Below are 24,335 nucleotides of genomic sequence, written 5' to 3'. Positions count from 1 at the left end.
TTACTTTTAATTTCCTATATTTTCTATATGTTTAATGGTAATGTGGACTTTGGCTTTTGTAAACTTTCTTTTTGTGTCCTTGGCTCAAATCCAAACTTCTTGAAAGGATGCTCTCTCTCCTCACATCTTGCCCTCTGAAACCTGGGCTCTGTCCTCACTCCATCCCTCACAGCACGCACCAGTTGGTTCCTTACATGCTAAATCCTGCCATCTTTTCAGTAGTTATTAGTGGACCTTCTTAGGCTTTTAGTTCCCCACACAAACCATGGCATTTCTGCCTCTGTGCTGTTGTTTACCCTGGTCTCTCGGCAGGCAGACCTCCCCCTCCCGCTTCCTGCCCAATGCTAGCATAATTACTTTCCATTCTTGAAGATTCAGCTGAGACAGCATTACCTCCAGTCAGCCTTCCCCATCCCCCAGCCTCTGGCCTCTCCTAAGTGTCTTTCCCTGTGTGCTTTCGGAGCACGATGCACATTCCATGCATGCCTAATCACTGCACTGTACGGACTTCATGTTCATCCCTCCTACTAGACTGCAATGCAAGCTCCTTGGGAGTAGGAACCTTTTCTCCTTCCCCTTTGCATCCACAGTGCCGAACATAAGGTAGGCAGCCGATCAATACTGAATTGCCCTCAACAGCAGCATACGGGCCTGGTGACCATTCCCTCTCCTTCCTGCAGTGTCTCCTCACTTGTGTCTGGCTGCCCCTCCCAGTTTCCTTCTTTGGCACCTCTTCTTTTGCCCACCCTTAAATGTGGTTGTTCCCCAGGGCTCCATCCTCATCCTTCTTTTCTTCCAAGTCTAATGAATCTAATCCGTATTTATAGCTTTAAGTTTCCCATCAAGTGCTGACACTCAGACCTCTCTCCTGAGCGACAAACCAGATTTTCCAACTGCCTACTGGATATTTCCACTTGGAAGTGCCACTGGTTCCTCAAAATCACCATGTTAAACACAAAGCTCATTTTTCTCCACAACTGGCTCCTTTTCCTCTCTCCCTCAGCTCCGTAAATGACACCATCATCTACGTAGGTGGTGAAGCCAAAAACCCAGTAGTGGATTCTCCTCTCTTCTCTGATTTTTAACTGGTCACCATTCCTATAGACGTCACTTTCTAAAAGACCCTCTTTAACGTCTCTTGCTAACAACAAGGGCAGCAGCCTTCCCAATGGGTCTCTCAGCTCAACGCTATTCATTTTTCATCAATCCTCTATGCTGCCACTAGAGCAAATTTGGTAAAATGCAGATCCCATCCCAGATTCTACCTTCAATGGCTTCCTAAGCTAGCAACATGAAGGCTAGACTTTTGGTCTCACAAGAGTGCCCTTGGCCCTTTGAGTACGGGTCCCTCCTTTCTGAAGTACTCATGTCCCACAGGCAACCTGGGCTTTCAGACACTTCTGCCGCTGGCACTCGCCTGCAGACAGCTACCTTTTCTCTCCTCCATGCCTTTGCCCTGTGTTTCTGCCAGAAATATCCCATCCCCCCAAAAAATATTTTTTGCTTGCTTACTGAACTCCTAGTCATCCTTCAAAATTCATCCTGAGAATCACATCAGGGAAGTGCCTGTGGACCCCGGAATCCTATGCCAGGTTTGTCTGCTGCACTGTCCTGCATAGCCTTAACTCAGCCCACGTGCTGTACATGGCTCCTGTGCGGGTCTCCCCTGCCAGACGTGAGCACTTTGAGGGCAGTGCTGTCTTGTTCATTTCATCCAACTCAGAAAGACCCAACCAGTGTTAAATGGGCAATTCGGGACACAAGCTGGAGCTAAAATCTCATCCACCCCATTCACAGCCGAGGATCTAAGAACATCTACATTATTGTCTCCATAGTCTCATAGTTCCCTCTCTCGTTCCCACATTGTATTTTTCCCCAATTACTTTGCTGACACTGTATGACAAAAGTCATTAATGATATTCTAACCAACGAATCCAACAAACTATTTTTGGTCTTCATTTACTTGTCTCTTCCCAGCATTTGACTTTATGGGTGAACCATCTCCACCTTGGCTTCCCAAGTAGACTCTGAATCCTCCTTCACAGTCTCTTGTGCTGGCTTCTTGGCCTCAGTCTGCCCCTGAAATGAGGGAGCCCCTGCTCCTTCCTTGTTCTGTTCATTCTCCCTGGCGCTCTCGTTCACTCCGAGGGCTTCGGCTATGGCCAAACTGCTCAGTTTCCCACACCGTGTCTTCATCTCAGCCTACCCGTAAGTCGACAGGCACCTAAAGTACAAACTTGACCAAAACCAAAGTTGTCATCTGTCTCCAGGATCTGCCCCTTTCCCTATATTCAGGGAGTGGAACCTCTACCCACCCAGCCACCCAAGCAGAAGTCTGGAAATCTTAGTCCCTTCCTTCCATTCACTCACCACTTATACCCACTAAGTCACCCAGGCCTGTTGATTTTGCCTCCTGAACATCTCTTCAACTGTCACTTCCTTTCCATCCCTACTGTTTCTGACTTGCTGTGGCCACTCATCCTCTCTTATCAGGGTGACCACAAGTGCCACCGAAGCGGTCTTCCTCCATTACTCTCCAACCCTATTCTATCCTTCACACCCCAGCGGCCTGAAAATACTCTCTACAACTCAAAGCGGATTTGCTCACTCTCTACGAAAATCAGTGGCTTCCTCAAACTTCCAGGTGTAAAATCCTGCCTTTGCCTGCTTCTCTCAACATGTTACCCAGTGCTCTCCGTGGGCTCCCTGTTCTCCTGCAGTCCTGGAGTTTTTCAGGTGGCCGTGTCTGTGTTCCTGCTGCTTCCTGGGCTTGGAATGACCCTCCTTTGTTAGAACTCAGCTCGGGGACCCACTCCTCTATGAACCTTTCCTAAATCTGCTGCTTTAGGGCTCCCTGTTCAGACTTCTTACATAGCACTATTGCCCTTGACTAAGTCTGTGAGGCCGCTGAGCACAGGGACCATGTCTTTTTCATCTCAGAGTTCCCAGAAACTGGCATAGTGTCTGACACACAGAACTGAATAAAGGAAGCATTTCTCAGTGCTTGGAGAGGTGCGGGACAACATTCTTGGGCACAAACTTCAGCCCTGGTGACCTTAATTAATACCATAAGCAGGTGGCATCACTACTGGAAGTTGGCATACCATTTTTCCCCAGGGCATCAGGGGACTGTGACACCGCATTGCTTCACTTATTTCACACAGAATAAGGCCAAGCCACAGAGGCCACTGAGAGAGGGCCTCCCAGAATCCCTGAGGTAGGAACTGAGCCCCTGGCCCTCCCCTGAAGGCAAAAACACCTCACACTACAGGTAGAGCAGGAACCTTGGTAGAAGCTTACCTTGTGTCCCAGAAGCTCCTTTGGGCATGTAGGCTGAACCTGTTCGGAGCTTTCCTTCCCACAGCACTGAAACTAGAGAGTCAGAAAAGAGACTTCAGGGCCAGGAAGGAGGAGCAGCAGCTACAAGTCTGGGCACCCTGCTAAGGACTGGGGTGCCGAGGTGGCAAAGCAGCTCCGAGGCCCAGTCACTGCAACCCAGACTGCTATTTCTGGAAGGAGAGCGAAGAATCACACAATCATGCTGGCAAAACAAGAAAATGACTTCGCTAAAGCCATCTGAGTGTATGATGGGAAGTGACTCAAGGCAACCCAAACAAGGCAAGAAGCTAATTGACAGTGTTTGTGTAAATTGTTGCTTTTTAGAAAGGGGTTGGGGCTTTAGATTCCTTCTTTCAGACTGGGGGTCATTTAACCTGCTGAGGAGCTCAAGTTTTATGAGCTTCAGGAAGGACTCATTAGCTGGGAATAGTCTGGGAAAGAGGGGAGAAGTGGCTGCAGGAAATTCCAGGGTCCGAAAGACCAGATTTGAAGATTGGCCAGCAAACAGGTATCCTGCCTTAGGCTAGCTGGCCCTTTAAGACAAAAGAACCTGTGTGCTGCCTCAGGTCCGGAGGGCAGCTGAGGTGAAACTGTGTAAATGTATAAATGGTAGCCACTTTCCAGGACATAACCTGTCCTAGACGAGAACTAGGTACCTGAAAACACCTGACCCAGGAATTCACAGCTACTTCCCCATATCACAGTGTCTAAAAAATGAGAATGACTCTGGCCTGGCCCATCTCCTCTGCAAGCCTTCCGTGATTAACTGCATGTAGCTCTGAGCACTCCATGGACAGCACAGTCCCACTGAATGTTCCAGAAGGGAGTGTAGCTATCTCCCATGACCCTTCATTTTCCAAATGAGAGAGTTGAGTGGGTATCAGGGAGGCCAAGTAACTTGCTCAAGGTCACGAGGCTGTGAAGTGGCAGAGCGGCAGCTAGAAATTAGCTTTTCTGACTTAAAGATTACACTTGTTTCTGTTACACCACAATGCTGCCCTCTGACAGAGCCTGCTATTTATTTGGGCTCCTTTCTCCGTAACCTTGTTTGTGCTCTTTTGTCTCTTTGGGGCATGTGTCTTTTGGATTCATGCTGTTCTGTCCCTCTTGTGAACTCTGTGTGACAGGCATCTTTCCCTTCTAGGGTTCCACACATAATGCAAACTATGGCCCTCGAAAGGGCTAAAATAGGGGGTGCTACTTGGCTTTACTGAATTTATTTTTATTTTTCATCCTGGTGATTGGTGAGAACCTGGCTCAGACATAATCTTCAGAAGCTGCGATTTGAAGGAAGAAGTGAAGTTACTCACTGTTGAGTGGAAGGTGATGAGCGTCCCATTGCCTTTTCCCCTGTCTTTAAGGTAATCATTATAAGCCTCTTCATACATGGTCTGAACATGGCGGATAGCCTGAAAAAATACCAGGAAAAATGAGGGACTACTGAGTGGGAAGTTTCAAACATTCTCCTTTCATCAAGGAAAATCCCTGCTTCCACATCTTTCAAAAATACTGCCTTTCTCATAAGAATGATACAATGGACTCGGGGGACCTGAGGGAAAGGGTAGGAGTGGGGTGAGGCATAAAAGACTGCACATGGGTACAGCGTACACTGCTCAGGTGATGGGTGCACTGAAATCTCTGAAATCACCACTAAAGAACTTACTCGTGTAACCAAACACCACCTGTTCCCCACAAAACCTGTTGAAATAAAAAAAAATACTGCCTTTCCATAGGTATTTTAGGATAATTCTGCACATATGGAGAAGATTATAGTTTCTGGAGTCTCTAAGATGCTTTTGAGGATGGAAGGATAGACTAACCAGAACAATTTTCATGGACTAGAAAGATTTCTGACAGTTCCCAAACCCAGCTGGGCATCAGCATCAACTGGGCCCCAGATTCCGGGGCTCCACCCAGGTGATTCGGATGCATAGCTAGAATCGGGACTTATACATTCCTGTTACCCCATTGGTTAAAAGCATTCAAATCTTTTTATGACATGGTTTAAAAGACATTCATCACCAAGGAAAACTTTCTACATTCAAATATCATATAAAGCTTAGAGAATGCTTTTTCTAGTATAAAAGCCTGTGATTTCAAATCCACAGAAATCTCAAAAGGTCCGAAGATCCCATTCTACTTCTGTATGTAGCTGAATTTAAACTAACCTATGAACACAGCCAGCTACTTTAGAAAAACTCAAAAAGAGGTGACACTTACTATTCTACATGTTTACTGTTTTTATAGTCTAAAATAAGTTCATAAACATAATATTAATGACACAGGAGTTAATGTGAAATACAGCAAACTTAAGTTTCCATTCTTTCTCCTTTTCCATTCCATTCTCTTCTACCCCACAGTGTGTTTTACCCTCCTAGAAAGGCTACTTCCTCTGTGTGTCCTCCTGATAAGCTATTCTGGACATGTAGAGTTGGGCAGCAAATATAAACTGGCTTCACTAGCCCACAGCAGGGCAGGCTCTGGTCTTTGAGAATGAAACGGCCCTGTCCAGGTCAATCCTTAAGAAGAAATGACAGTCTGACAGGGGATGAGAATCTAGATTCTTTCTCAAGTCTGTACTCTAACTCTTACCCCATTTCAAACTGGGGAAGAATCTTAAACTAGAGATCCTTTTTTGTTTGTTTTTTTGGTTTTATTATAGACCACTTCATAAGTCTAATGGAAGATATGAACTATCCAAAAAAATGTGAGCATGTATATATGCCTGCACACTCATACACACATATGCTCAGTTCTGCACACCACTTCTAAGTTAAAAAGTTCTGTTTAAACTACAATAATGGAGATTATTTGGTTTCTTAATAATATTGTGGGTATCAATATTCTAACACTTTTAACCATCACAGAAAAATACTATAAGTAATTTACTTACTACCCCCTTGCCTATAAAAGCAAATACTCCAGTGGTTACTTCAGCAGCAAATATCACCAGGAGGCAGGTAAAAAACTGTAGAGGAGAGAAAATACTAATTTCATTAATTTAATACCTTCTCAATTTATATATTTTGCACCTTAGTTTCCCTATGTAATGGCTGAGTCGCTTTCATGCGGTTCATTCATTCATTCATTCACTCATTCATTCAGCAATTGTTTATTGGGCATCTATTCTGTACCAGGTACTGTCCTTGGTGCTGAGTATTCAGTGGTGAACAAGTTAATATCCCAATGTCTCTGCTACCACGGACCTTGGATTGGACAGGGGAATATACGATAACTGAGTAAAGAAATTAGAAAGTGAATACGGTAAGTTCAGATAGTGATGTAAAAATCCCACCACCTAGACCACCACCTGGCATCTATGTGCTCAGTAAATACTTGACAAACACAAAAGACCTAGAAAGATATAAAATAAGGCCAGGAGAGAGAGAGTCACTGATGCAGCTTGGGCATGGGGAAGGGGGTGACTTGAGACTCTGTGGTCTGGAAAGTCTTCTTTGAGGAGATGGGAGTAGAGGTGAGGGTGTGTCCTTCTGGATGGATTTCTGTTCTGGTCTATGGATTTGCTCTGATCAAACTAAGTTCAGTGATAAACAAGACAGAAATGTGCTTAGCAGTAGGAGAAAGAGAAAGAATGAATGGCAAAGAAACAAGTTAGATATTTCATGTAGCAAGAGATCAGAGGCTGTGGCCAGAGTTAAAAATCCAAAGATCACAATGAGTAATGAGATGAGAGGCTGCCTCTTAAAACTGCTGTTTCTGACTCCCTGTGGAGAAATATCAACACTTTCTCTCCTCCTGCCCCTCTTCTTCCCTTCCGTTTCTCTTAGGCTACACTGGCATTGAATGTATAGCAGTTAATTGAAATTATTTGATTTTTTTTAAACAGAGGTTGCTTGTTAAAATAAGCCACAAGAGGGATTTTGGTTAAGTTATTGATCTCAAACATAAATGTTTTCCTCGTAGATAACAGTACTGCCCTGGCTGTAGAAACCTTTTAGCTATCTCATCCACTGTGAAATATATATATACACACACACACATGCATAATGTATACCTATATATGTATATATACATATATGTGTATATATGTGTACATACATATATACATATGTACATATATGTGTATATACGTGTACATACATATATACATATGTACATATATGTGTACATACATATATATACACACACATACATACATATTTTTAAGAACAATCATAGTCACCCCTTACAATTTCTAAGTACTTTTACTCCCAAAACATCTTTACATCAATGACCTCATTTCTTTTCACACTTCCCATATGAGGCAGGAGCAAAGATAATATTTTTTTTCTTTTTTCTTTTTTCAAGACAAGGTCTTGCTCTGTTGCCCAGGTTGGAGTGCAGTGGTACAGTCATGGCTCACTGCAGCCTCCCAACTCCTGGGCTTACGTGATCCTCCCGCCTCAGCCTCCTGAGTAGCTGGGACCACAGGTGTGTGCCATCACACCCGGTAGAGACTGGGTCTCCCTGTGTTGCCCAAGCTAGTCTTGAACTCCTGGGCTCCAGAGATCCTCCTGCCTCGGCATCCCAAAGTGATTACAGGTGTGAGTCATGGCACCCGGCCCTAGGTAATATTATTCATATATAAGAGATGGAGAAACCAAGACTGAGGGAGGAAAAGTGCGTGCCAAGGGTTCAGAGAGTCTATGGAGGAGCTGGAGCCAGGGGCCAGAGGCACTGACTCCCTTCAGATGCAGGCGGCTCCATCACTCCCACCCCACCATTTACCCCCACGCCCCACTTACTGATCCAAGCACACATTGCGACTCCCGCATGGCTCCACAGCACCCGAAGAAACCCACGGCCATCATCAGGGCCCCGGCTCCAACCAGAACATAGAGCCCTGTGGGGAAGAGATCAGAGGAGACCATTGACAGCCAACCGAATGCCTCCATGACCAACTAGGCTTAAGACTCTGGGCACTGCAGTGCATTCTAATAGTACCACAAGGTACTATCCTTACTGCCGTGTTTAACACGGAGGAACTGAGTCCCAGAAGGTTAAGCAGTTTGCATCAGGTCACAGAGCTGGTGCTTGGCAGAGCCGGGAGAAAAATAGCCGTGAGCCTCAAAAGGCTGCCCACATCCCAACTCTGTCCTGCCTCTCCAGCGATGGAGGCAGCCATCATTCAGGTGGGGATTTCACTTACTACTTAGTCAAGCCCCAGGTACATTTCTGATAGAGAAAGAAAAGGGCAGAAGTGCTCTGGTTCTGAGAGAACTAAAGCCAAGCCTTTTTGTATTTCCTTCTCTGATTCTGAGATAAGTTAGAATACAATGTGCGACCTGGCACTTGTCTTACTTGGAATCATATTAATGGTCTCTATTTCATTTTTTGCGTTTTACTCATATGAGTCACCTGGAAACCACGCCCATTAACAGGGAGGGTGGGGGCTGGTGCCCCGCCTCCATGGGGAACCCCTGGGCCTGGCATTCAGGGTGCTTCCTGGGGCTCCTCTGGGTTGCTGATGGTGGTTTGTGGGCAGATCTGACAGTTCACAGACCTACTAGGAGCCACAGGCGAGGCTGCTCTGCTTCCTGCCCCACCCGGGCCTGGCCGCAGGGTTCTTTTCAGGGCCCTGAGGCCCTGCTGCTCTGTAGCCTTGAGGCGGGTATTTATTTCCTGCTGTTCCAGCTCTGGCACCTCCTCCCTTTCCCTTTTCTCTAAAAGAATAATTTCATGAGGGAATGGATGTGGTAATGCGAGAAACGATATCATATTAAAAACAATAGTGTTGTTGGCCCCACTGCTTAAACACTTTATTGTTTTTAAAAATGTCTTTCACCAAAGGTCTAATATCCAGAATCTATAAGGAACTTAAATCAACAAGCAAAAAGCAAATAACTCCATTAAAAAGTGGGCAAAAGACATAAACAGACAATTCTCCAAAGAAGACACGCAAGCGAGCAACAAACATGAAATAATGCTCGTCATCTGTAATCATCAGAGAAATGCACATCAAAACCACAATGAGATACCATCTCATAACAGTCAGAATGGCTTTTGCTAAAAAGTCAAAAATAACGGATGTTGGCAAGGCTAGGAGAAAAGGGGACACTTTATACACCACTGCGAATGTAAATCAGTACAGCCACTGTGGAGGGCAGTTTGGAGATGATTCAAACAACTGAGTTGAACTACCACTCGACCCAGCAATCCCATTGCTGGGTAAATACCCAAAGGAAAATAAATCATTCTACCAAAAGGGCACATGTTCACTGCAGCACTATTCACAATAGCAAAGGTATGGAATCAACCCAGATGCCCATCAATGGTAGATTGGATAAAGAAAATGTGGTACGTATACAGCATGGAATACTATGCAGCCCTAAAAAAGAACAAAATCATGTCCTTTGCAGCAACATGAATGCAGCTGGAGGCCATTATCCTAAGTAAACTGTCACAGGAACAGAACATCAAATACTACATGTTCTCACTTATAAGTAGGAGCTAAATATTGGGTACAGATGGACATAAAGATGGGAACGATAGATACTGGGGACTATTAGAGGGGCACAGGGGTTGAAAAACTAACTATTGGGTACTGTATTCATTACCTGGGTGACAGATTCAGTCACACCCCCAATCTCGGCATCTCCCAATATACCTTTGTAACAAACTTGCCCATGTACCCCGATTCTAAAATGAAAGTTGAAAAAGAAACAAAAAAGTCATTCACTGTGTTGCAAAGTTTTCAAAGCTCTTTCACTTCCATCATCTTATTGGCTTCTCAAAACAACCTGGTTAGGTAAGCAAGGACTGTTATTTCTGTTTTACAAATGGAGGTCTGAGAGACAAGATGGCTGCAGGCAAGATGCCCTGGCAGGGCGGCAGCAACACCACCATATTCAGCTCCTTCACGAATGTCTCCTGGTGGATCACCTTGCTACAGAACATGCCATTGCCTCCCATTGCTACTGTCACAATTGCTACATGATGCCGTTTGCAGATCTATCATGAAGTCACAGCCTGCAGACCAGTTGCCCCCCCAAATCCTTATCCATCCTATGCTCCAGCCACCTGGGAATTCACCACGATCTGACTGTGACCTGCTCTTTTCCATTTTGTGCTTTTGCAGGTTCTTATATTAGTCTCTCATTATAGATTTCAAGTCAACAAACAAACCTTATTCATCCTCTCTAGAGAATGCCTTGCACAAGGCAGAATTCTCAGTCGGTGTGCATTGCATGAGTAGATAAGATAGAGAAAATCAAATCAGTTCCAGGCTGGCTGGCTGTCATCACCCATCTTTGCTTAGAGATACATGCTGGAAACACGTCTTAGCAAACATCCACAGAGGAACTACATAGCTGGGCTCTCCAAAGCCAAGCACAGGAGGATGGTTGCTTCACACCCCGAGAAACCCTGGAATATAGGAAAGAGGGAGGCTCCTGAGGAGGCGGGAGGCTCACTGCACAGGGGCACAGAGGTTTGAGGAGGCCAGAGTTGCTCCCCACTGTAAAGGAAACTGTCTGCTCCCTCAGGCAACAATGCTTATCCTGCTGAAATAATGAGCTTTTCAGGAAAATGTGCTTATGTGAACAATATTTCATTCTTAGGCCATCAGAATCCCATATCTCATGGCAAAAACAACCTGAAGCTGCCCTAGCAGCTTCAACTTTAAGGCCTCTTCTCAGCCAGCCTCTGTTTTGTATGTGTGGGCCTATGACTCAGCCCAGCTCCAAATGAGCATTGCTTACTGGAGTTGAAGGGAAAAGCAGAAAAAATTCTGCAAGAGGAGAGGTTCCCTGGGCCTGCTGGATCCAGTTCCAAATCTGGCTATAATACTCTGCATGCCATAAGGCCACCTGTGGCTTCCAAGGATACTTTATCCTTCTTATGGTGTGCCCCTCAAAAAATAGCTGCTGAATGTAATTAATTTACAGCCACATTTTAAATTCCAAGATGGTGACTGTAGAGCACTCTCCTTCCCACAGGAGCAGGTGTGACAAACGTATGACCTACTTCCCGAATCCCTCACGCTTTCCGAGTCCTATTGCCTTTGATTTGAAAAATAGAAAACACTTTGAAATTACATTTTCACCATGAATAGCTGAGCTTTGGGATGCCAGTGATCTTGGGACATGCTACCACAAGTACTTTCCCTGGGACACCTTCTTTTTTAAAAATTTAAAAAGTATTAAAAATGTTTTTTATTAATATCTTACTGATAATATTTATACATATTTTGGGGGTACATGTGCTATTTCAATGCATGTATACAATGTGTAAGGATCAAATCAGTGTCATTGGGATATCCATCACCTCAAACATTTATCTTTGTGTTGGAAAGTTAAAATCTAAAAAAATTCTTCTCATCTAGCTACTTTGAAATACATAAAAATTATTGTTAAATATAATTTCCCTACTGTTCTATAGAATACAAGAATTTCTTCCTTCTATTTAACCGTACTTTTGTACCCATTAAGCAGCTTCTCTTTATCTCCCCACCCCCCTACCCTCCGCAGCTTCCAGTAGCCATCAATCTACCCTCGGCCTCCATGAAATCCACTTCTTTAGCTCCCACATGAGTGAGATCATGTGATATCTGACTTTCTGTGCTTGGCTTATTTCACTTAACATAATGGCCTCTAGTTCCATCCATGTTGCTACAAATGACAGGATTTCATTCTTTTTATGGCTGAGTAATATTCCATTGTGTACATGTACCACATTTTCTTCATCCATCCATCTGCTGATGGACACTTATGTTGACTCCGTATCTTGGCTATTGTGAAAAGTGCTGAAATAAACATGGCAGTGCAGATGTCTCTCCGATTTACTGATTTCCTTTCTTTTGGATATATACCCAGCGGTGGGAATGCTGGATGATAGCTCTATATTTATTTTTTGAGGAACTGCCATACTGTTCTCCATAGTGGCTGTACTACTTTACATTCCCACCAATAGTGTATGAGGCTTCCCCTCTCTCCATATCCTCACCAGCATTTGTTATTCTTTCTTGCTTTGATAATAGTCATTCTAGCTGGGGTAAGATTTGGAACATGTTCCCAGGCAATTCCATCACTCTTTTCTTAGGTTTCAGAGGCTTCTTTTAAGCTAGAAACATCATTTTAGTTAACATAAAAATGAGAGAGAGCCTTCTAACGGCCTACTGGGACAAACTCATTTTAAAAAGGTTCCCCCCTTTTAGGGACTGGATGTGGTCATCAATTTTAATGGCTTTCTAGCAGCAGATGGTTTTACATAATCTGCTAATGACCATTTCTTATCTAAAAAAATTTTTATGTCCCTACATTTATGTCCCTCTCTCTCCCTTCCAGTATCCCCTGAATGCATATAATGATGCAAATACCTAGAATATTGAATGCAACTTAGTTTTTGGGAAGGGCAAGTGTTTCAGCTTTAGGATGTTTTCACATTTTGAAATGTTTGCATTACACTGGTCGAGTATTCCTAATCCAAAAATCCAAAATCTGAAATTATCCAATGAGCATTTCCTTTGAGAGTCAGACTAGTGCTCAAAAGGTTTTGGATATGGGGGAATTTTGGATTTTGGACTTTCAGATTAGGGTTGCTTGATCTGTAGTAACAATAGCCAATATTTACTGAGGGCTCACCACAAAACAGATACTATGCTTAAATATGTTCATATTTCACAGCTGAAGAATCTGAGACACCAAGAAATTAAAAAATTTATATAAGATTGCATAGCTAGTGAGGGGAAAAATTGGAATTCAACCCAGGGGAGCCTACTCCAAAGTGTACCCCCTGAACCCCTATGCTTTCCTTTTAGCAGTAACTCTGAAGGACAATAATGCTCTTAGTTAGAAATTAGTTCATTTTGCAATTTATAAATGGCAGTACAGTTATTTTTCCTCTTCCTTGAGAAAAGTACTTGAGATATCTAGAATTGACGGTTCCTGGTTTTTCCTCTGAAAGTACAGGGCTGGGAGCCAGAAATCCAGGCCTGCCAACTATGGCTTTAGGTAAGTCCTCCTACTCTTCAGTTTTGTTAGCTGCAATATGGAAATGATTGTCTATTCCAACTTCTTATAAAAATGCTCTGGAGAAACTGGCTCAACAATGTAAGCTACAACACCTCTCTGGTATCCAGTTACCATGGATGTCAGGTACAAGTGAAAACGGTAAAAAAATACGACCAGCATGAGTCAGAGTTTTTAACAAGCCAAGCCACCCCCTTGGTGTTCAGCACTGGAATGCTTTCCTTATACGTAACATTCAGCCACAATCAGAGCCAGGCTTGGAGACTCTGAGTTCCACAGGGAGCGACAGCTGCAGTCAGGCTGCGATCCTGGAGAGCCCAGTGGCTCCTGTGTGTGTGGGCAACCCCTTCTTGGAGAAAACCTGTTAATATTCTCTGCTCACAGACATGACTTCATGCCCCAAGCACACGGTCTCTCCAGTTTTCCAAGGGCTGAGGGCCTCACTCCCTACTCTGTAACTCTAGAAAGAAGCCCCCGGGGTGTCTGCCCACTTCAGAGAGGGACCGTAACAGGAAGTCAGATGGGCAGGTTGCTGGAGTTTGGAAGACACGGGGCTTCTCCCAAGAGTGCCCTGAAAGAGACTAGCGTGGACAGGGTCTAGGAAACACTGAGCAACCCAAGCCCTCCCCTGCCAGCATCACTCCGGCCAGGTCCTCTCTTCTACACTAAGCAACCAGTGGACACAGAGACCTTGGAAGGGCCTCCAGGCCTTGGCCTGGATGCCGAGGGCCCTGAGAAGAGACACAGGTGGCAGTCAGTCAGACCACCCTCTCGCCCTGTCCTCATTTCCTGCAGTTGGATCCTCCTGCCCTGGCCTGGGATTGACCAACCCCCTGGCTTGGAGGTTATGTCCGATCTTTATCACAGGGAGGGAAACTCGCTCCATCCCCAAAGAGAGAGAACCAAGGATGCCAGAAAGGAAAGCTTCCCCCAGAAGATGGGACAATTTCCCTTACAAAGTCTGGCAGTCATCTACCCCGAAGCAGGGACCTAAACAATGTGTCTTCCTGGGGTTCCTCTCAGAGAGGAGAGTCAAGGCTGGAAGGGCTTACTTCTTTAAGAACCACTTGAATGTGCCATGCCAGTTTAGGACACTCTTTAACAAAGGGGTGATAAGAGTTCAATGGACTGATTTATCTGGAACCTATTCTGAAAAGGAAATACCCAGATCAATGAACGGTGCCCTGTGACAATGGAGCGAGATTTTCCAAACACTTGTCCTGCTTGTTTCCTAAAGTGCTATCACTTCACACTGTGTGCAGTGCAAATCCATAAACAGTTCCCTAGTGTATTTTTCTCCTTGTTTTATTGCTGGAGAGCGGGTATCTTTCTTATTTGGAAAATTATTCACTAAGGAAAAAATGTCAATTTCTACAAACATGTCTATTGCTCTTTCTATTTATTTTATAAGACATATTTGAAGGAGAAAAAAGGTACCTGACTTCACAAGGACTTCTTGTTGCCACTATCCAGAGAGGCAGCACTGGGAGACAGAGCAAGCACAGACCTGGCTGTCGGCAAACCTGGGTTCCAGGCCGAACCCCACCAGGAGGAGCTGAGAAGCCCTGGCTGACTGCCAGCCCCAGGTGCTTATCCACGGTCTGTAGTTTCCTTATTCTGCATGGTGCTAAGTTTCTATGATGACCCACTTCCCTGAACTTTGAGCATGGATTGTAAGTGCTTTACCACCAACCACTCCGGGCTGCCTTAGGGAAGGGAGATGTGGTGGACGAGGAACGAAGGGTGGGTAAACCCATATCATGCCCTGTGACACCAAGGGCAAGCAGGAGGATTCAGGCCCTGCTGTGGCCTGCTGTTTTCCCTGCCCAGAATCCACTTCTTTTTCTCTATTGGGTAAAGGGAACTCCTCCATTCTCAGCCCATGTGGTTTGAGAGGGCTGACTCACCTCCAGCTCCACGGTGGGCATGAAGCCCAGGCATATGCCCACAAGCAGCTGTCCACAATGACAAGTTCAAGGATGGGCACGAGGTCCAATATTGCCAATAAGAGTTAGGCCCGGGGCATTAGATGGATCTGTTGCGATGAAAGAAGCATGTTCTACTTCTGGAGTCACTCTGGAAACGGAGCCTAGAGCCACTGGCAGCCGTTTTATCACATGGAGAAGAAACCTGCCTAAGAATGGAGCCAAAGGAAAGCAGGGCCAAGAGATGGCTCCAGATTGAACTCTGGTCACATCATTTGAGTCCCTGAGACCAGTATTAACCCTTGACCTTTCAAGTATGTTACTCAATAAAGGTCTGTGTTGCTTCAGTCAATTTGAGTAGGTATCTGTGATTTGCAATACGAAGAGTCCTGATAGACATGTCCATAAAGATAGGACATAATGAAAAATTCCTCATATCTCAGGCAGTGTGTGTATTGTTTGGTTTAGATTAGAAACAAAATCAGGAATGTGTGTGCGGAGCCAGTTCAGCCTCCGGCTCAGCACAGGAATCTCCTGAATAAAACACACAATTCTGATTCTTGCCACGATAGCGGTCAAATATGACATGAAGGACGGCTCACTTTCATCTGTGGAAGTCTATTCAACCTTTCGATGTATCCAATCATGAAGGTTTTTATGTGGAACTGACATCTACAGCTGTGAAATGGCTATCAGCCTTTTGTTTCTGGAGAAACACAGACTGAGGCTGCTGCCGGGGAGGTTTCCATCTGTAGCTCCACGCAACGGCCCCTCCCTCGGACGGAGCAGGGACCCCTTCCTCACACCTGTAACTCAGGTTTCCATCAGAAAGTCATGAATTATTACTGAGAGGCTTGACTGCCTCTCACTCATCTCTTTTGCCATTTTGATTTCTTCTGTCCCTGAGTTTGATTAGGCAGGCTTAAAAATGTTTAATAATGTTTCTTATCTTTCTGTTTCTTTCTTCTTAATTCCTTCTGCAACCACTGTGGGTTATATCCTAATTTCTCAGGCCTGATTGTATCAATAATCTGCCTTTTTTTTTTCTGTCCTGGGATTCCCCTCTCATTCTACTTCTGCCATAATAATCTCTTTAAAATGCAGTGCAGATCATACCTTACCCCTGGCCCCAAATCATCCTTCGACTGTTTACCAACTTAACCCTGACATTCAAAGGCCTCTATACTTGTCCCCTCTCCCTCCCCAACTGTCCGAATCCTACTGCCCACTATGCCCCAGTCCTCAGACTCCATCACAGCCCCCTGCCCCGCCCAGCTTGCTAATCCCTCCCCACAGTCATGCTTTGTGCATGCCTTCCCAGTCCCCATTTTTCCTCTTCTCCATTGATTACAGCCTGGTCTTTAAAACCTAACTTAAATTCTTCTTTCCTTACCAGTTTAGAATGACCTCTAATGCACCCACTGCAAATACCACTTAGTTGGCATTTAGTCACATGCTAATTTTTATTGTAATTTAAATTGTGAGGTCTATGAGTCTTTTCATTTATATTACAAGTTACATAGGGGCAGTTACAGAATTCTTATACATTTTGAGTGACGGCAGAGCCCAGGACTGTGACGGCTGGCCAATGGATTATATTGAGGTTATACTGATAGGTTATATTTTCTTGTCTCAAATGTCCTTGTCCTGTGCATACTTCCTGGAAACCATGTGGGTAGAAAGGAGCATTTCAGTTTTATGTCTATGGCAGATTCCTCTGCTTTTTCATTGTCACAAAATCCCAATCTTGTCCAAGTGTCACAGGCCCTGTGGGGGGCCCAGGCCCCTCCCCCGGCCCAGGGGAGGGTGCGAATATCAATTAGTCAGAGATCCAATCATAGTAATTCACTTCTTGGCCATGATTGGCTTAGGCATGAATACAGAATGCGATTTTGACTAAGAAGCTGCAAGAGGAAATGTGTTGGCAGATTCTGAAAAAGGTTTTACTCCTTCAAAAAAGGGACAATATGAAGCGAAATTTTCTATGTTCTCTTTTGGATGTTGCTGTATGAGAATATGATGCTTGGAGCCACTGCAGCTATCTTTTAAGGGGAGATGTCTAAGGACACTGAGGACAGCAGAGACGGGGAAAGAACCTGGGCCCTTGATGACTTTGTTCAGCCTTGAACAAATTCTGGAAAATCCCCATCTCCAGACTTCTTGTACTATATTTCATCACTGTTGAGATGGTTTATTTTTTGGTATATCTTAACATGCTGAAATTAGAATGCATCTTTTATGGTATGTCATAGCTAAACTGGTAGCATTTTTTCCTTTCTTAGTGGAACCTAAAATAATTGAGTGTTTTACAAAGAGCCACATCTAAGATTTCCTGAAATGTGGAATGTCCTTATTGTTATCCATCTTTAGTAGGTTTTCTGCTACTCTCCTCTAAAAGTATCCTAACTGACACAGCTCTTCTCCTCGCAGGAGGATGCTGTGTGGGAAGAGTGTTTGTAACAAGAGGCAGCACAGCTGCAGGCTGGCCCTTCTGGAGGATGTCCCTGCTCTGAGTGGGGCCTGCACTCTCTCTGTCCTGGAAGAGACTCTACTCTTCTTGTGATTTAGAGCAAATGACCTGTGCAGGATGCTCCTCCTCCCCGCCATAGAGGTCACCACAGCCACTGAAGCTTACTCTATGGCTGGTGCAGATCCTAAAAGAGCCAGTCATATGGGGGTGTCCCCTATAATGATGATGGTCTTGGGCTTTTTGAAATTTACAGTCTTAGTCCATTTAGCTGGAGAATGAGAAAAGGCCACAGGAAATGCTAGAAGTAGGTCAACTAATCCCAGGGCAATAATGCTCAGCCCCTACTAAGAGCACTGCCTTGCGGGTGGAGGCTGTACCTTACCCTACACTCCTCACCCCTTCCTACTGTGGCAGGGGCGGAGCTATTGCCCCTTCCCGCTGGAGCCTCTTCCCAGGGGTAGCCCTCTCATCTCCTCTCCCTCCATCTCTCCCTTCCCTCCTTCTTCTCTCTCCTCTCCTCCTCTCTGCAGTCCCTAGTCATGGAGAGACTGAGATTAGCCCCTTCAAACCTGTATTTTGAGTTATGTTTTTTCCTACACAATTTAAAACATAAGATCAGAAAATAAAGTCCTGCAGGGGTCCTGTGTCACCCCAGATGGGCTAGTGAATGACACACTTGTGGTGTAACCACTTTACTCCAGCGGCAATAGGGACTTTTCTCATTCTTTGAAATAAATTTTAATTGCATTTCCTTGAGACTTCTTTCCCTGAAATGAAGCACAACAGGCTGCTCTTACTGGCTCCAGCCTCCCTTGATTTTGGAGAGTGGAGGAACAGGCCGCGTGAAGGCAAGGGGAAGGGGTCACAACAGCTTCTCTACCTGTCTCCGGCACACAACCAGTGCACAGGGGCTCAGGGGGGGCTCCTTTCAGCCTCTTTCCCTGCCCCTCTTCCCTCCCGCTCCCACCAAAGTTTAAGTGCTGCTTCTGCTCTAAGCCTTTGCACAGCCCCATCTACTCCGAGCTGGAACTTAGGGAAGCTGGAGTCACTCACCCACATAGAAATACTCTGGGGACTTGTCCTCTGATGATAACTCCTTTATGGCACCTCCGAACCGAAACCATAGTCCAAAAGCAATGACGGCCGATCCAGCCAGCTGGAAGGCAAACAACACTGTGTTTACAGTGGAAGGGGAACGAGCACGCACAGATCCGAGAGCAGGCTCCAGGCACAGGATGCTGACGAGGTCACCCCTTTAGAACTCACTTAGACCACCCTTCCCATTTTATAGGGGAGAAAATGAAGGCTCAGAGAGGTGAAGTGACTTGCACAAAGTCCCTCAGGCCCCTGATGTGACATTGGACTGGGTTTTTCGGATTCTGAGAGCAGGGATTTTCCATGATGCCAGGCTGCGCTGTGGTTATGGGGCACACTCAGCACAGCCAGGGAGGTGTCTCAAAAGCAATATTCCAATAACATTCCCTCTGGAAGGCATCTGCCCCCTGCCTTTTTGTCCCTTGCTGGGCACGTCGGATCTCTTCACCCACACCACAACGAGAGGTGGCTACGTCTCAGCTGCCAGGTCACCAAGAACAAGATGAACTCCAAGACCTCAGGGAAATCCACTTTTCTAAATGGGAAGACAATACAGCAACCTCAACCTCAGAACCCACCCACACCTCGTGAGTGCACAGTCTCCAAATAGAAAGCTGTTTTAGGGGCACCCGTAACCCTCTCCCCCTATCCTGTATGGTCACTGCCCTGACTGGGGATGGTTTTGCTGGTAGGGAGATAGCCCAGTCTTTTTTTTTTTTTTTTTTTTTTTTTGGTTGCTATTTTGAGTTTCCATGGAAAGTGAGAAAGGAAAAAGTAATTTTCTGAAAAAGCATGGTCTGTGTGCTGTGTGGCTCATGGAGAGGCTGAGTGGCTGGCGCAAGCAGTGGCTGGGCAGGCTGGCGGCTGGTAGAGTCATCATCCGGCTTCCTTTGCTTCCCTACTCTGAAGGCTTTTGTGAGGCTCAGCATGGAAGTTGGAAGCCCTTTCTGCCATCTCAGGACTGTCACTGCTGCGTGCCAGCAGGCTCTAGCCACGGTGTTCCCTCCCCACCAACACTGCTCTCGAATTTCACTGTATCAATCCATCAACAGATATTTACTGGGCACCTTCTGCGCTCAGGGCACCATGGGAAAGTAAGCAGAGATATAAAAATAGCCTCCTAATTCTGCTGGCCCATCTAGTTGCTGTTGGGCTGCCCTCGCCTACCACTAAATGAACAATTTAGAGGCTTCCCCTGCCCAAACAGAGCAGAGCACACACAGATGCTGGGAACAGGAGCACGGAGGATGGAAATCAGAGGAGCAGAGGTCTAAAAGGCAAAATCACACCAGACACAGCATAGTCCTTTTTACACAGGAGACTTCTATCTTGCCAGGCAGCTTATAAAGCACCCGGAACTAGCCTTCTGGACGATCTGGTTGGATTTCTATGAGGACTCTATCCCTCTTCTCCTTCTATCCCCCAAGGCCAATTCCCTTTGCGGCCAGTTTCTTCAGAAAAGAGGTGTGATTTCAGTGAGGAAGAGTCAGAGGGGCAGAATTCTACCAGCTGGACTCTCCCTTGTGGAGTAACTAACAGTTTCTGGCACTTAGAGGAAAGCACTAATTGGATAATGTGAGGGGCAGCTAAAGGAACCGGGATCAATCAGCTTTTGAAAGACGTCTGCGTTAAAAAAAGGCTGGCATGGCATGGAAACATACTGAAAGGAGTCTTGCTAAAACATTAACAATATCTTTTTAGGGCAGGATTTCAGGTGACTTTTTTCCTTCTCAGTATATTTTCTAAGTTCTCTGCATTAAGCGTGTACTTCTCTTGTGGCTTTAAAAATATATTTTTAAAGTGTTACACTGTAGTTTCTATATTCAATCCAGAAAAAGTGGGGAGAGTCTTCTTGGGCCATGCTTTAACTTGGGAGGACACCAGCTTTGAGGTCCTCGCTGTTCCTGTGCAGAAAAGAGAGCAATGCCCTTGGTCAAGCACCTAGGTTCCTCCTAGGAGCACTTGGAGGCTGCCTGGGACAAGTCTGCCCAGCAAAGCGTCTCAGGCAGCCCTGCACGCCCTCATCTCTGTGGCAACTTGATGGAAAGACAGAGTTTCCAAATACAAAGCAAAACCTATTGACAGAGGCATCGGGCCAAAGCCAGCAGCCACCGAGCAGACTGTGGAGGAGGTGACTGGTCCCAGGGACACCCTACCGCGAGGCCACAGTTTTGGAATCTCTGTACACAAACTTTAATTTATAGCTGTCTGGGATTATCCTCCCAGACGGAATACATGTGTCCAGTTCTGGCACAGATGTGTTTGATGCATAATGGAAAATTAAAAGAGAGGTTGCAATTTAAAGCCATAGGGCAATTGGGAAAAAATCTGCGCTTGCTCATCCATGCCCCTAACCCCAAACCACACGGGTTTCCTCCTGGGTCGAGGAAACTGCGGCTTAGCTGAACGTCATCACTGTGTGGAAGGGAATCCTCCCAGCAGGCTGCTGCCGGCTGTGTCAGGGATGCTGTGGGGAAGGACCTGGCCAGGGCTGATGCTGCTGTGACAAGAGGCAGGGTGATCACTGCTTTGGAAAGTGGCATCGGCACAGAACACACAGCCGTTTGGTCCTTCTGAACTCACCATTCCTGTAAGATTCATGGAATGCTCTGTGTTCACTGGGCTTTGGTTGGTCGATCACACACTAGAAATTGCTTGAAAAAAATTCACACCAGTTCCAGTCCAGTCAGGAACAAAGTGAGCATGTCAGTGTCACTAAGTTCTCAACACTCCCTGTATTCCATAGAGCTGGAGCAAATGGTCTCCCCAGTGACCTGAAGGAAGTCTTCGAACCTCTGTAATCTTAAATGTTAACCCAATGAGGCCAAAACTGCCTCATGCCCACATGTCCCTCTTCTCCCTTTAATCTCAACCACTCTTTTGCATTCAGACATAACATTGCACCTCAGCCAATGTTAAAACAAATAAGAAATGAGAGGCTACCATTTTTTTAATGGTTCCTTCTTCTGCCCCTAGCCACATCTTTCCCTGTCTTTCTTCTTTGCATGTTTACTAAGAATAAACTATGGTCCAGGCCAGGTACTGTGCTCAGTGTTAGGGAAACGATGAAGAAAAAGACATGGTTCACAGTCTAATGTGGTAGATAGTCACATAAAGTACTGAGTGCACTATAATGCAGGAAGTGTGCTGAAGAGGAACAGCGTGCACACTGCCAAGGGACTGGAGCAAACTGTAGCCACTGGCATGCAGGAGGAGTCATTAAATTTTGATTTACATCTTGAAGAATGAGTGAGAAGTCACTGGGCAAGGAAGGACTGGCAGCAGAGGCAAACTCCAGGCAGAAATGGCAGCACAGATGTGCATTTCCTTACCTCGATGCTGTGTTTGTTAAGGAGAGTCTGGGGGAGGTCGGAGGTTCGGGTTTAAGAGCGTGTGGGGCAGACCATGACTCGGCTTCTACTTTGCTTGCTACCATCTTGGAAAGCCCATAGCAAGGTCTGCCTGAGGGGAGGAGGAACAGAAGCCCACATTTTGATGGAAACCATCAGGAACATGAATACTACCTGGATGTTAGACATAGCAAGGAGCCAAAGACAAAGGCTTGAATGGCTGAGGACCAGAGACAGGACACCAGGGGAGTGGATGTGGAGAGCTGTGAGAACGATGAGGTCACTGTACCCATTGAAGAACTTTGCTGAGGGTTGGCCTGCTTCCAGGACCAGTGCCAATCCCCGTGCCTTTGGAACAATTACAACTAGAAACGTTGTTGTTTTTCAGAAACGGACTTTTTCATACAGAAGCAAAAGTTGGACTTTGATGTTAATCCTTTAAAATACATGTATTGAACACCCATTATGAGTCAGAAGCCAGGGTTTCAGAGATGAGGAAAGTCCAGTCCTTCTCCTGGGGCTCAAGGAGATGCTAATCCCCACTGGGTGGCCCAGGAGGGGATCCAACCCTGCGGGTGGGAAGTCAGTCCAGAAGCAGCCCACCAGAATGCACATGAGAAGATGCCAGAGAGTATCATTTTTTGAGTCCTCCCTCCCTTTTTTTTGACAAGGTCTCACTTTGTCGCCCAGGCTGGAGTACAGTGGTGCCATCACAGCTCACTGCAGCCCCAACTTCCTGGGCTCCAGCGATCCTCCACCTCAGCCCTCCAAATAGCTGGGAATACAGGCGCACACCACCACACCAGTTAATTTTTGTGTTTTTTGTAGAGACAGGGTTTCACCATGTTGCCTAAGCTAGTCTCGAACTCCTGGACTCAAGTGATCTGCCCACCTCAGCCTCTCAAAGTACTAGGATTACAGGCATGAGCCACCACGCCCAGCTTCATCATTCCTTTTCTGAGGACCGGTTGTATGTGAGGTACTCAGAGAATGTGATAAAATAGTATTTAAGGGCAAGAGTGCGCCAACTATTAAAAAGAGGATGAGAAAAATAGTTAAAAAAAAAAAAAGAGATAAGAATGCAGGGAAAGGAACAGATAGTGACAATAATTCCGAGTCATTAAATAGGGGATCATCAGATATGGTTATAGTATGTATTGTCATGGGCAAGTTCTTTCAGTAGCTAACCATATTTCAGAGAGTTTGGAGGACACAAAATTGCAAATTGTAAGCATATGTCTTTAGTGAAAACAATGTGTGTTCTAAAACTACAGAAACAGAAGAAGGACTGAAAACCTGATTAGAAAGCATTTCAAGCAAAGTGCATGGACAAAAAGTTTTCTTTAATAATGGCTATCTGCCTAAAACAAGTCATCATGCATGAAGCAGAGCTTGCTAATAGATTTCAATTTTATTTTACTGTACTTACTTCCATTTTCCTGGGATTGCTGATGAGATGTCCTATCTTGAGGACATATTTTTTCATTTTTAAAAAAGACAAGTTTCACGAATTACAAACATGGTTCCTAGGGAGGCGCTGTGGTTGGAGTGGGTGGTGCTGAGATGCAGGAATGCAAAGATCATTCCCCATTCTGGGCTCCCCCAGTCTGCCCAGCTGTCCTCCTTTTCCCTGAAGTTAGCCAACCAGACCACCAAGAGCAAATACCTGCTATCCACTTTCTAGTGACTAAACCCAGCAAAAAAAGCGCCCACTTTTGGGGTAAGAAACATCATTTAGGGAAATTCTAGATAGCATGTGCACTTATACCTAAGTGGGAATCACAGGTCCTGGCCCTCAGATGCTCCAGCTACAGTTTCAGATCCTTCCTGCCCCTGTGGAGGTCTCTGTTCTTGCTGTTCCCTCCTCCCCCTCCCCCTAGCTGACACCCATTCACAGCTCTAACATCAGTTCCTCAGGGAAGCCTACCATGGCCTAGATAGGTACCTTCCTTTATATCTCACATCATGTTTTCTACTTAAATATGTCCATTTTTTTGTAAATTAAGGTCTAAGCTCTGTGAAGGTGGGGACAGGGTCTATATTGCTATTTCCCAAACATAATCCCCTTTGCCCTGCAGAGTGGGCTCCCAATAGACATTTGCTAAATGAGTGAATGGAGGACCTTCACAAAGATGCTATGGACTGAATTGTATCCCACCAACGTGCAAAATTAACAGGTTGAGGCCTA

The 24,335-nt window shown here is 45.4% G+C and overlaps 1 protein-coding gene across 3 annotated transcripts in view; it reads right to left on the bottom strand.

The window, feature by feature from the left end:
• Nucleotides 1–24,335, bottom strand: part of LOC105479141 (tetraspanin 2) — a 41,759-nt gene that overhangs the window by 6,396 nt on the left and 11,028 nt on the right. For 2 of the 3 annotated variants that reach the window (XM_011736953.3, XM_011736955.3), the window contains exons 2-6: nucleotides 18,756–18,858; nucleotides 8,085–8,182; nucleotides 6,233–6,307; nucleotides 4,650–4,748; nucleotides 3,301–3,372 (exon numbers count right to left, since the gene is read on the bottom strand). In XM_011736953.3, the coding sequence (XP_011735255.2) occupies nucleotides 3,301–3,372; nucleotides 4,650–4,748; nucleotides 6,233–6,307; nucleotides 8,085–8,182; nucleotides 18,756–18,858 (447 nt within the window). The remainder of the gene's footprint in view (nucleotides 1–3,300; nucleotides 3,373–4,649; nucleotides 4,749–6,232; nucleotides 6,308–8,084; nucleotides 8,183–18,755; nucleotides 18,859–24,335) is intronic. The other variant, XM_011736954.3, reaches the window with a different exon arrangement.

Source organism: Macaca nemestrina, chromosome 1, assembly GCF_043159975.1.
Source record: "Macaca nemestrina isolate mMacNem1 chromosome 1, mMacNem.hap1, whole genome shotgun sequence".
In the NCBI taxonomy this organism is placed as follows: Eukaryota; Metazoa; Chordata; class Mammalia; order Primates; family Cercopithecidae; genus Macaca; species Macaca nemestrina.
The sequence above is the reverse complement of the archived record's forward strand: the minus strand, read 5'-3'. Positions and strand labels throughout refer to the sequence as shown.